General features: G+C 40.6%; 1 protein-coding gene and 1 long non-coding RNA gene across 8 annotated transcripts in view; both read right to left on the reverse strand.

Moving 5' to 3' along the window:
• ptpdc1a (protein tyrosine phosphatase domain containing 1a) overlaps positions 1-13,695 on the reverse strand; it is a 41,812-nt gene that overhangs the window by 11,763 nt on the left and 16,354 nt on the right. For 6 of the 7 annotated variants that reach the window (XR_009783005.1, XR_009783003.1, XR_009783004.1 and 3 more), the window contains exons 3-5: positions 4,093-4,264; positions 3,709-3,789; positions 3,397-3,515 (exon numbers count right to left, since the gene is read on the reverse strand). Coding sequence is in view for 3 of the 7 variants with exons in the window: in XM_061728191.1 (XP_061584175.1) it covers positions 3,397-3,515; positions 3,709-3,789; positions 4,093-4,264 (372 nt within the window). In the remaining 4 variants the exon portion in view is untranslated. The remainder of the gene's footprint in view (positions 1-3,396; positions 3,516-3,708; positions 3,790-4,092; positions 4,265-13,695) is intronic. The other variant, XM_061728192.1, reaches the window with a different exon arrangement.
• LOC133449068 (uncharacterized) lies at positions 7,681-8,782 on the reverse strand. The gene is made up of 3 exons (XR_009783007.1): positions 8,492-8,782; positions 8,292-8,356; positions 7,681-8,220 (listed from the first exon to the last, which is right to left on the reverse strand). It is a non-coding gene; the product is annotated as an uncharacterized LOC133449068 (long non-coding RNA).

The following is a 13,695-nucleotide window of genomic DNA, read 5'->3' on the forward strand; positions in this document are numbered from 1 at the left end:
CCATCTCATCACAGACTCATTCAAATTCCTCGGCACACACATCAACAATAAACTGAACTGGGACCGCCACACCACTCATCTTCTCAAAACAGTAAACCAGAGACTATTTTACCTCAGACAACTAAGACAATACAGAATCAGGAAGAAATGAATGGTCCAATTCTACACTGCCATAATTCAAAATATTCTGTGTTTATCAATCACCATATGGTACGGCAATACAACCAAACATACACTACACAGACTGGACAGGATAATTAAAAGGGCTTCAAAAATCACTAAACATGAACTCCCCACACTGGACTCCCTTTACAAACACCACACCATCACACGGGCAACAAAAATAATTGAGGACCCCTCACACCCTGCTAACTATCTGTTTAAGTGCCTCCGCTCCCGGAGGAGGATTATTTATAAGTCACTGGATAAAAGGAACAAGAGATACAACGACTCTTTCTTTCCCTCGCCCGTACGAGCAGAGCTGTCTGGGAGATTTGCGAGGCCCTGTGCGAAATGGCCAGGGGGGGTTGAAATTTTTGGGTTTTTCGGGTCGGATCGGGTGTCTATATGCGCAATTTTAACTCTCCAATTAGCAAAATACTGGATACCTTCCCCTGCCTCATCATCATCTCTTGCCTCGACGCGGGGCCCCACGGCTGCTTGAGACCCGGTCGGATCGGTGATTTTTGTAACAAATTTATCAAACAAGCCTTTCAGAGAGGCATTAAACTCTTCCATTTTCTTTAGTTTTTTTTCTTTTTTCATTCCCTGATGGAAATTTCCTGAATCTGTCTCGTTCTCTCGACATTTTGTGACAGTTTGTTCCAACTCCACCCGTCTGGATCAGAGCAGCTTGTGTCTGCGCTTGGTCTGATCAGTTGTATTGAACAACAGACATGCGCATCATGGCACATATATTTATTGATATGTACAGACTAGTACACGTTTAGGTCTGTAATGGAAAGTGACTGTTGATATTTATAAGGGAAAAAATGAAAAAAAATTGAAAAAAAAAAAAAAAAACAGCCCATAGCGCGAGGCCCCTTGGGGCGCCACGCCCCGTGCGGTCGCACGGTTCGCACACCCCTTGCGGCGGCCCTGCGTACGATTACCTAACACTTAATTCCTTGTCCTATTTGGGTGGTCTTGTCTGATATGTGCTGTTGTGTGCCTTGTCCAGTTTTGTTTTGTTATTACTCTGTCTTTTTCCTCTGGAAAATGTTCTGTCTTTTGTACTGCTGTGGTGTTTTGTTGCAGCTTCCACCTGCACCGTGAAAATAATTCCACTGGCCTAGCCGTGTGGCAATAAAAGGAAGTTGAGTTGAGTATGCAAGTTTTTTGCACGCCGCACTCTTTGTACATGAGGCCCCTGATGTGCATTAAAAAAAAACCTTAGAGTTGTCTTCTGCAGATTTGTTGTGAAATTAAACATTCCAAACAATTCAAAAAGTATCAGTGGTGATTGTAGCGCATACGATGCCCTGGGCAGATTATAGTTTATTTGCTCAGTCTGCATACACGCTCATACATTGTTTAATCTGGCCCAAATCTCATCTGAACACATCTGGAGTGAAATATTTAGTAACAGTTGTAGTTCCACCTGCTAGCAACAGCAAAAAACACATGTATTATGTATCCTTGCTGGGAGGGAAACAGCACAACTACTGCACTTGATCAAGCAGTAGTTAAGACACTGATGAAGACTCATAGTGAAAGTCTGATGAAACTCTTGCTGTGTGGTTGCCGTTATGGAAGAGGTCCAATTTTTGGTGTAGATGTTTTAAGGCCAAGTCTAATGTTTATGATTTTTACATCCAAAAAAGGCTTGTAACATGTATTCTGAGAAATGGGGCTAATTGTGTTTGGAGTTTAGCTTATTACGCAACAGTGGCAGAAAGCAGTTTGGTATGTTACAAAGAAAATATTCTTTGTGTGCAGGATTTCTTTAAAGATTTCACAGTGAACTTTCTCTATTTTCAAACAGCTTTCCTGCCTTTTTTCTGATTTGTGACAGCTGGGCTATAGTATACTTGTGTGTTTTGTCCTGTGTGTACTTTATTTTTTAACAAAATTATATGGAGCTAGAACAGTCTCATAATTCGCAAATACACACAACGTTTCACAAATACACAGGACAAAATTCACAAATGCACACACCGGTTCGCAAATGCACAGGACAAAATTCACAAATGCACACACCGATTCGCAAATGCACAGGACAAGTTTCAAAAATGCACAGAACAATTCACACGTGCGAAGGACAAGATACACAAATGTATTTTTGATGCACACACAAATATAACCTGATTTACAAACGTTTTTTTGTCTGTGAGCTGCGCTGGATTTGCGTGTGACTTTTGAGACTCCCCTGACGAGACTCGTCACTCCACCAACTCGAAATATGAATCACTCTTCTAAGCGAACGCAGTTCAAACAGCAGGTGTATCTGCCCCTTTAATCTGATTGGTTTACGAGTAAATCTAAATCGTCTCTCTCGTGGGGTGCGCTCTTATGATTGGCTGAAACAAAGGAAGATATCTGATTGTTTGCAGATCCTTCCGTGTTAAAAAAAACGTATTTGTGGATCGAGTCAAGTCAGGGCAGGGCAGAGCCACACGCCCGGCACGTCCGCGTGGCCAAGCGTGCAGGTCTTCTAAAAGCATGAATTACGCAGAGCCTACGGCGTAGGGTACGCGGCGACACGCACCGTATGGCGCGTGTCCCCGCGTACCCTACGCCGTAGGCTCTGCGTTGGTGTAACGCGGAACCATAAATCAGCCTTACCACACGCCAGCTGACTCCGCGCTCCCAGCGCATAAGCCAGCCGAGTCCTAACAGTTTCCCCCCTTTGTTGAAATGTCCACATTGCAAGTATTGTCGCCCTGTTGTCATCCTTTTGGGTAAAATGTAACCAAACTTTCGAGCGTTTATGCCGCTTTGTCCCCGTGTTTTCCTGCTGGGCGCAAATGCGCACGTTGCACAACGTGCTTGGTGACGTCATTCGCGCCCACTGGAATCGATAAGGGAATCGTCTGCGAAAAAGGCAAACGATTCCAAGGAATTGAAACACTGGGAAGGCAGACATCTGGGTGCGGGTCTGATCAACGTTACTTGAAACCAAGCTGGTTTCTTAAGCTGTGCTTATGTAAAAAAGTCTTAAATATAGCTATTTATGTACTAGTTTGTAATACCAGCTTCAACCAGTGGTGGCAAAGTAACTGTCCTTCCTTTTGTTTTTTCAATGCAAAACAATAGTTAAGCTTTTTGTTAATCAAAAATGAATGGGCATTTTAAGTAAACCAATTTTTTTCAACAGTCATCACTTAACAGAGCTTTTAGTCAAATGACCGTTACATGTGCATGTTCATTTAGATTGAGAATATTATGAAAACTCACTGCCTGCTTCCATGAAAGTTTCAGGTTGATAAGTGAAACCACTCTCCTGCTCCAGTGTGTTGCCACAGCTGGCGTGTTCTCCAGGCCGTTGCAGGTTAATGACTGTCTTCAACCCCCACCTGAGGACAGCCATCCACAATTTAACAACACATATGTTCATAGGAATTATTACTACAAAGGATCTCAAAGCACTGTGGGGGAACACAGACAACTACAGCAACCAGTCAAAAAAGTTAAGCAAGTTTGTGTACATGTTAATAAAAGAACACCAGAATGTTCAATTCAAAATGTGGAGTGAAAGCATTACTGTACCTTTGAAACTGTTCGATTATATTAAATTTCTCTATGATTTCAGTGGAAGGCCTTGCCATAGCTAGCAAGTTGTCAGTAATCCTGCAAGTAGAGTATAAGAAGTCATACGTTTTTTACAACATAAAATATCTGACTACATTCACACTACATGGCTAAAGTGACCTATACTGTATATAATCGTTTTCTATTGATGTGACTCTTGTCTGATGTTTCCAGGGTTGTGTGGACTAAGAAAGCAAATCATCAAATTCAATTTTCCCAGTCAGAATTGTGTCTTATTCAAGAAATGGGTCATTAACACACTTTTGTACTACACTACAGGTTACAGATACCTGTGCTGCCCAAGGACAATTGCATTGTTCACTGAGAATAAACCCAACTTACCAGGATGAATAAAGTCCCTTGATGGCTTGCTCTTTTTCACTCCAGCGAGAGGGGTTTTCATATTTACAGGCCTTTCCTCCACAGGCCATAGAGCATTGCATGTGACCAGGGATAACGTGTCTCAAAGTCTCCCCCATCTTAGTGTACTTTGGTATGGCGACTCTTGTATTAGCTGTAGGGAAAAAAAGAAGAGTTTAACTGTTTTTGATAAAGGTTTTCTTTTTCTAATTAGTATCACAAATAAGAACATTGACAAGGTCACAGAGAAAATAGACTGCCCACTTCCATATCCCCAAGCACAAGGTTATCAGTAAACCAACAAGTTATTTTCTGTAGCCAGAACTTTGTGGGCTCAATTGGACATTTGTGTAAGTACATATGCTCACAAATTAGTTTCTTTTGAAATGAAAGACATAAAGTAGAAAAAAGATTTAAATGAACACCCACACTCTGTTATGAATCCCCGTGACTCAAACGGTGTTGTGCCTTTACAGATGCTTTGTTATAGATTTCTTGTGTTTTTGAAGAACAAGATTGCTTCTATCAGGTTTCCTCCTTCCATCTTTTTCTATTTTTTTCATAAGAATTTTGAGCAGATATCTCTCTCCTCTTCAGTTGTAATTGTTCAGCATCTGCAAACCTTCCAACTGTCGTCTTGACAGTAGGCGTGTTTCCATTACCCCTAAATTTGCGGAAAATCAAATATCAAAAAAGAAATCCTTTAATGTAAAGAGGACTAATTTGAAAAATAACTCCCAAATAGCAAATAAACCCTTTCTCACTTCCAGGAGGTGGTTTTTCAGGCAATTCAATTATCCACTTATTTGCAAAAGTGTAAAGGAAACATTTTTTGCGAATTTCCACCTCTCTGATACCGGTGAATGTGAAGCACCCGGTCAATGTAAAGTAATCAAGATCAAGTTTCCAGCTGTTTTTGGCCTCATTAATATAATGTAGTTGTGCTAAAACACTACTTAATTATTATGCATTCCAAATGGGCTTTGCTTTGAATAATCATTTGAATGATCATCAGCTGCCTTCATCATCTGACTAATTTCTCAAAAGTGGTAGAGGCAATCGCAATAATTTGTCAAAGATTAAATGTTTTTGTCCATCTTCTTCAATGGTGAGGATTTTCTTTTTTGTTATTTTGAAGAGAAGTCTTGCAGGACGAGATACAGAGAGTTAAGAGAGTTAAGAGAGTTAGGCACCGTACGGTGCGCGTCGCTACGGCGTACCCTACGCCGTAGGTTACGCCGTCGATTTAACGCAGAACCATAAATCAGGCTACTCAATGCACTACCGCCCGTGCGCTCCTGAAAGAAACTCCTAAAAGAGTAAAGAGATACGTAAAAGATGGTTGAGTACTTGTTATCTTCCTACGTTTGTACTTTCTAAACAGAAAACAAGCTTGATATTGTGATATTTAAATGTTCTTCTATTTTCTTCCAGTCGCTCGCATTGAAAGTCGGTTGAAAGCGCTGTAGGAAACAGTCATGATGAGGAACGGCTGATCCAGTTAGTTGAAATGAGAAGTTACAATAATATTGTTACAATAATGAACAATTGTTACGTGCCACAGAGGTAGGGTTCTCTGTGTCTCTTCATTTCTCTTCCACCTTCTCCTCCCCTCCCTACCACTCATTCTCTGCAGGTCTGAGGTCCATAACCAGCAGCCATTCACCACCCATCTCCCATTGGCCAGCCTCTGATTCCCTGGGCTTTTCTCAATACCAAGAATGCAAAGTATAGACTTGTGTTCTTGGAGAGTACGTTCTTGCAAGTCGTTCTTGGAAGAATGAACTCGCAAGAACATGAGCACACGAACAGTTTGAGACGATGCGTTCTTGCTGGTATTGCGCAATACCCGATGCAGCCTCCTAGCTGGGCTTTATCATCCAAAATAGTTGGTTTTGCGATATGTACACATTATATATATATACACATAATACACACACACACACACACACACACACACACACACACACACACACACAGTCAATATACAATACTCTGATGCGCTGATGTAGGCTGCCACAAGTGTATACTAACAATGTAATGCCTATTTTTAATAAAGCAGCAACAATATCCTTTCATAGTACATGTTATTTATTCTATTTTGTTTTGTTTTGTTTAAGTGCTTTCAGTCTCACGAGACAAGAATTTTCTGTACATCACGAGGGGGGAAAAAAACGGTAAATGTTATTGTTTGTGGATCGCGTTATTTAATAGTATTTAGAGAGCATATTGAATTGCATTGTTGGCAAATATGGAGTGGGCAACCATATCAGCTATCGTAGCCGTCCGCAGCTTTACTGGGAGCAGAAGAGGAGGCTGCTGAGCTGAGAAGAGACAGGAGGAGGATTCTGGAAAGACGTTGCGCTATCCTAGCGTCTCTGGCCTTGTAAGTTATTTCACAAAGTTTCCCTAAAGCAGCACTTTGTTTTCCATGATTATTAAAGTTAACGAAATTATTATGATACAGTTTGGAAATGTTAAGGTATGAAACATGATTAACAGGATCCTCCCCTAACTGTGTAATAGTGATGCTGTAGATCCACCCCTTTCATTCATAAATTTCCAACCTTCAATCCAACTTGACATCTGACAATTGTTATGTGATAGTGTTGATGCCCCAGCACCACCTTGTGGTGAAATCGTGCAATATTAGCGTTTGTCTCTGGCTATGTAAGTTATTTTATACAGGACTGTCTCAGAAAATTAGAATAAAGTCCTTTTATTTCTCCCACTAGGGGAGTTTTTACCTGCCATTGTTTATGTAATAACTGCTCGGGGGTCATGTTCTGGGTATGGGTCTCTGGAAAGCGTCTAGAGACAACTTTTGTTGTATTAGACGCTATATAAATAAAATTGAATTGAATTGAATATTTTCTGTAATGCAACAATGTCATACATTCTGGATTCATTACAAATCAACTGAAATATTGCAAGCCTTTTATTATTTTAATATTGCTGATCATGGCTTACAGCTTAATAAAACTCAAATATCCTATTTCAAAAAATTTGAATATTCTGGGAATCTTAATCTTAAACTGTAAACCATAATCAGCAATATTAAAATAATAAAAGGCTTGCAATATTTCAGTTGATTTGTAATGAATCCAGAATGTATGACATTTTTGTTTTTTTAATTGCATTACAGAAAATAAAGAACTTTATCACAATATTCTAATGTTCTGAGACAGTCCTGTAAAGATAACTTAAGATAACCTTCACTTAGAAAAGGCAATTCAGAGAAGGATCCCCACAACCAGGATGGCCAAGAATGCAATTGGTGCTGAGAGGGGCTGATGTTTAACAGAGCAATAGTAACATTCATCAAGGCACAGCTACATAAAATCAGATTGGTTTTATCTGCAAATGTGTCTGGACTAAAATATTTGTCTTTATACATCTGTACATATTTTTAAATGAAATATAAATAACCAGAGCAGTGGGAACAGACATTTTTATAATAGAAGCGATAGGAATAAATTATACATAACGTTTAATGAGACATTCACATTACATAATATTATATACATCTAGGTGAAATAATCATGAACAAACACAGTAAACAGTTAAGGACGAATAAATAAATGAATATTGGGATGTTAATTGATAATGAATAAATAATTAATAAATAAGTGGAATAGATATTAAATATATACATTTCCCTTTTTTTTTTAAAAAACAGGATCAAACTCCTCGGAGGTATGTGCAAATAAACAACCATGTGCCGATCCTCTGCACGTTCTTCTCTGAGGCCGACCTGAAAACCAGCTTTTATCTGAGGCCAACCTGAAACCAGCTTTTAGACTCCAGAGATCCATCAACGTGCTGGTCCAGATGTTGCCTCGGCAACAGCCTCATGGATGGAGCCATGACATCGAGATGGCTGTGTCTCTGTACTGGCTGGCATGAAGGCACTTCCTACAGAGTGGCAGCAGACATCTTCACCATACCCAGAGCCACAGTTGGCAGAATAGTCCACAATGTAGTGGAGGAGATGATGGCCATCCTTCACCGAGTCATCCATTTCCCCAAGCCAGGACAGATGGCGGAGGTGGGGGCTCCACTGTGCGGCTGGTGGCATAGATGGGTGCCATGTCAGAATCCTCCCACCTGCTGAACCACAGAAGAAGTGCTATTTTAACTGCAAGCTCTTGCCTTCGGTGTCAAGGAGTTGTTCTACCCACCAGCTGGCTGCTTCCTCCCCCTTGCCTACAGCATCCTGTGACCCTCATGACCACATACTGCCATCCTGTAGCAAGTAAGAAAAAACACAGAATAAATAGTTTATTACAGTTGTTACTTTGCATTTGCATTCCGGGATTTCCCTCGGGATCACTGAAGTTTCTATCTATCCATTTGAAACACTACATGTATTTTATGTTACCTGTATTTTAATCAACAGGCCAAGTTGAAGCAGATTCAACAGGCACCATGCCAAGGCCAGGAACGTGATTGAGCGGAACCTTCGGGTGCTCAAAACCCGCTGGAGAGCCATCTTCCTCTGGGCTTTGGAGATCCAGCCTCTATTTGCCCCCAAAGTGATTGCTGCATCCTGCACAATCTCTGTCTGCTGACAGGAGACATCCAGGATCTGTGATGTTAAATTGTTATAAATATTGTTTTGTTGATTAATTTAAAAATATTGTGTATATAGTTAAATGTCCAATGAACACTGTTAAGTTAGTTATTACAATCATTATAATCATTATACTAGCTGAATTATCTATGATGAAAAGTTATAAATTTGTTTTGTTGATTAATTAAAAATTATTATTATATGGCTACTAACTTTTTTTTTTTTTTTACATATCTCATACAATGGCAATGAAAATTGAAAAAATGCCTCTAATAATCACCAGCTATTTTAGTTATAAAGAATCATGCCAAATTGAATGTCTGTCTCCAAGTTAAGTCAAAAAGTGTTCTTGTAACAGATGTCATTTTCAGAAGAATTCTTTGCTCTGACCACCATTATAAGCTTTGATGCCTCACCTGAAGTTAACTATTACCCTAGGCTGAGTACAACTAACCAGTACTGGAGTTGAGGGGGGATGAGGGGGGATGGCATCCCCCCCTGAAATAAAAACCGTTCAAATCATCCCCCCTGTAAAACTGCCATCCCCCCTTTCCTTGTCATTTCATCAATGAATGTGGTTTTACTGCTATTTCAACATTTAGAGTCATCACCAGAAAAATAAAACCAAAAAAAAAACTTATTTGACAATTTTCACCTGTTTCAAGTAAATTTTCACTTGAAATAAGTAGAAAAATCTACCAGTGGGACAAGATTTATCTTCTTATTACAAGCAAAAAAATCTAGATTTTTTTTACTTATTTCAAGTGAAAATCTACTTGAAACAGGTGAAAATGTTTGTTTTTTTTGCCAGTGATGAGTCTTGTTTTAAGTCTAATGAGATTTCTTTACTAAAATGAGACATTTTAATTAGAAATAAGACAAATATTCTTGTTAAGATTTTGAGTTTTTGCAGTGATCCATTTTACTTATCCTGTGAAGGACAGAGTCATATTGATAAGTTCAGAAAACTGTTTTTTATTGTTGTGTTTTGATGTATTTGATGTAAGTGGATATTTAAAGCTTACAGAAGGCTGCATTTAACTGCTGCTATGTCATTCCTGCAGTATTCCTGCAGGTGTTTTGGTCACTGCTATTATTTGTAATATATTATATTATTTGTATTCAGCACAAATTATCTGTCCTCATATGATAAAATCCACCACCCCCCCTGATTTTTTTTTTACGACTCGAGTACTGCAACTAATGTTACTTAAAGTTACTCTCAGAAATCAATGTAATGACAGAATAACAGTGTTACGAATAGTAATAAAAAAATATCTTACAGTTGTGGGTCTGCCTGCCTTCTGCCATCATGTGACTGTGGGGAAAACAAGACGGGTGTGTGAGCATTGGACTGGCCGACTGGACAGCGAGCTCGCCCCGCAGGCGCTGCCTGCAGGACAGCCACTTTATGGAGCTTCTGAACTTGATTTATTGCGTAAAGTGAATTCAGAAGTGAATTTAGTAATGAAATAGCATACGGAAATTGTAAAAAACTTACAGCTTTTGTCCGCCGGTTCCCCGCTGTTCGCCGACTGTCGAAATGCATGCTGGGATACTTGTGTTGAGAAGTTCATACAAGTTACCGACCGATGCATCCTCGGTAAAAGGGGCGTGTCAAGAACACTTCCGGGAATTTTATCCGTTCTTGGCGAAATGCGAACTTGTGTATCGGGACAGTACTTGGGCGCCGACTGATGATGTTTCACAAGGACACAAGAACACAAGAACGGACAAGAACGCATATTGAGAAACGGCCCCTGTCTGCCCTCCACCAATCATCTCCACCTGTACCCTCCACCAATCATCTCCACCTGTACCCTCCTCCAATCATTTCCACCTGTACCCTCCTCCAATCATCTCCACCTGTACCCTCCTCCAATCATCTCCTCCAATCATCTCCACCTGTGCCCTCCTCCAATCATCTCCACCTGTGCCCTATAAAAGGGCTGATTGCCAGTTCCTTCTTGCTCTCTCACAGCAAGTCGATGGCTGCTTGCTAGAGTCCAGAAGCACACCCTGCTGTTATTGTTATTCTACATAGTCTGGTGTAAATGCCCTGCCTTGGGACAGGTAAGACGGGGGCCCCTATACACAGGCATCACGTAGGTAGAATCTATGTTTAGTCACATTAGGTAAGGGATGGTTGCCACTACTGTATTTTTGCCCCACTGGTTAGTGTAGTTAGGCAGATAGGCTTTTGTTTTCTTATTAGTCAGTTAGACAGAACTGTGTATTTCCTTAGCTGCTTAATTTGTTATTTTGGTAACATCCACGTCCCCTGGCAGTGACATACTTTTGTTTTGTTACTTTGTTCACTTGTAAATATTGTAAATATCTTGCTGTGTAAGTAAAAACGAGCACACCAGTTAAAAACCCTGTGTTGTCTCCGTTATTTGCACCTTTTAATGCTTGGGCTCCCTTTTGGTTTAAATGTCATGCTATGTGACCCTTGGTCTCAACACCTGTACATGGCCTGACCAGGGGTTTCGTAACAACAATAATAATCAATGAGATTGTTTTATGTATTGATTTGTTAGTCAGCTTTAGCCACCCAGCTTAGGTATAACCACATTTATGGTAGTTGCAGTTCGTTAGTTGTTCAGCATAGGCTATTTTTAGAGCTTTAAGAGGTGTGACAGGTTGTTTGCTAGGGGGGTTTATTGCCTGCATCCCGTTTGGGTGAATGTTTCTTCTGAAGTTCATGTGGGAAGGGAAAGGTGTGCGTGTGTTTTTATGTGTTTGTTTTTGTATTCTGTTTCTTTTTGTTTTACATCAGCCAAGTTTTTCACTTCCAGTTTTGCTTCAGATCTTTATATAATACTCCTGTTACCCAGCTATGACCCCATCCAGTGTAACATCATCGAGCGGGTGTGCCATTAGATTCACTAGTTTCAACTACAAATGACTCAATAACTCCATAAAACCAAGTAAGATACTGCACCATCTTTACCCTCTTGGCACCCATGTCATTGTTTTGCAAGAGACCACCTCATAATCTCAGACCACTCTTGAGGAGGGGATGGGTAGGTCAGACTTATCATTCCTCATTTCAAGGAAAATCTCGGGGTGCAGCTATCTTGCTACATAAATCTGTTCCCTTTGTGCACTCCAGTACTATCTCTGAACCTAATGGTAGATTTTTTATAGTTGCTGGCCAGATTAATCAGACCCGGGTGGTCCTGGCTAATATTTATGCTCCCAATTATGACGATGATGCTGTCTTTAAATGATTGTTTCTAACTCTCCCTGATTTATCATCACACCACTTAATATTAGGTAGAGACTTTAATTGCTGGCTTGACCCCCATCTGGATCGTTCTTCCCCCAGAGCGTGCACTCCATCGAAGTCGGCTAAGGTAATCCGGTCCTTTCTGAAAGAATTTGCTGTCACAGACGTCTGGTGCTTTTTTAACCCTTTTTAACCCTTCTAAGAGGGAATATACTATTTTTTTTAATCACACCTTCACCCGCATTGATTATTTTTTGGTTGATAATAGACCGCTTTCATTGGTATCCTCTTGTAAATATGATGCCATCGTTATTTCTGATCACGTCCCTATCTGTATGAACCTATTCTACGCATGCGCCATGGCGTCTTATAATACACGACTACTTTTAAATGATCTTTTTGGTAACTTTGTCTCACAACAAATGGATTTCTTTGTGAGCATAAATAAAACACCTGGTGTGTCTGCCTCACTACTATGGGAGGCCTTAAAAGCTTACATTAGGGGGGGAGTCATTTCCTACACAGAATATGAGGAGAAACAAAAGGTGGAAATATGGTTCTGCGTCAAAACGGCGCCGTGCCTACGGCGTGTGGTTTTCGTCCACGCAGACCACACGCCGTCACCTGCGCCGTCACTGACGTGCACCTCCCGAATAACTACGCGTCGAGGCGATGCACACCACTTGCAGACAGAGAGGGCTGTGATTGGTTCACTTGGAAGCAACGCATTTCCGGTTTCCGGTTTGAAGCAGTCGTGAACTTTCAGGGCTCTTTTCTTCGTTTATGTGTGATTTTTTTTGTTTTGGTTTTTTGCACAATAGTTGTCCTTATCTATTTGATTCACTGTGACCGGAAAAAAAGTCGGATAAACCATTCAGAAAAAGATCGCTAACTAGCGGTCGCTAGCGGTACTGCACCGCGACCAAAATGGAGTGACGGAGAAGTCCGAAGGGTTCACGACGGCGTCACGGCTGCGGCGTGTGCTCTGCGTTGGTGTGACGCAGAACCTTAATTCAGCCTTTAGAAGGGAGAAATTAACTGATTTGACACAACGCATATCTGAACTTGACAGGTTGTACGCTACCTACAAAACTCCTGAGCTATATAAAGAGCGCCTCTGTCTACAGGCAGAATTCGATGCTGTGACGACACAGCGTACCACTGAACTTCTCCTACGAACAAGGTCACAGTTCTATGAACATGGGGATAAGGCCAGCAAATTGTTAGCATAGCAATTACGTCAGGAATCTGCATCTCATCTTATTCCACAAATTCATTCTAACTTGCGTAACACCACTGAACCCATGGAAATTAATAACGTGTTATTAATTTGTACATGTCTCTCTATTCATCTGATCAACATGTTACTCCTGATTTTGACAATTATTTTTTTAAATTTGGACATTCCCTCGCTCGATCTATCAGTTGCGCAAGAGTTAGAGAGGCCAATTACTATTGCTGAACTTAATAAGGCTGCATTATCTCTGCAAAATGGGAAAAGTCCTGGGCCAGATGGCTTTCCCTCAGAGTTTTTCAAAAGGTTTTGGCATTAGCTTGCCCCTTTATTATCGGATATGTTCAACGAATCATTTGAATTGGGCCGCCTTCCTCAAACTCTAAATCAAGCATCCATTTCCCTTCTCCCAAAAAAAAGGCAAGGACCCGCTAGCCTGCACCTCTCACCTCAACCTCCTTCCTCCCTTGAATCATTTCCTTGGACCAAACGGGGTTCATTCGAAATAGGCACTGTTTTTCTAATCTTAGACGTTTGTTCGATGTA

This window comes from Cololabis saira, chromosome 8 (assembly GCF_033807715.1).
Source record: "Cololabis saira isolate AMF1-May2022 chromosome 8, fColSai1.1, whole genome shotgun sequence".
Taxonomy (NCBI): domain Eukaryota; kingdom Metazoa; phylum Chordata; class Actinopteri; order Beloniformes; family Belonidae; genus Cololabis; species Cololabis saira.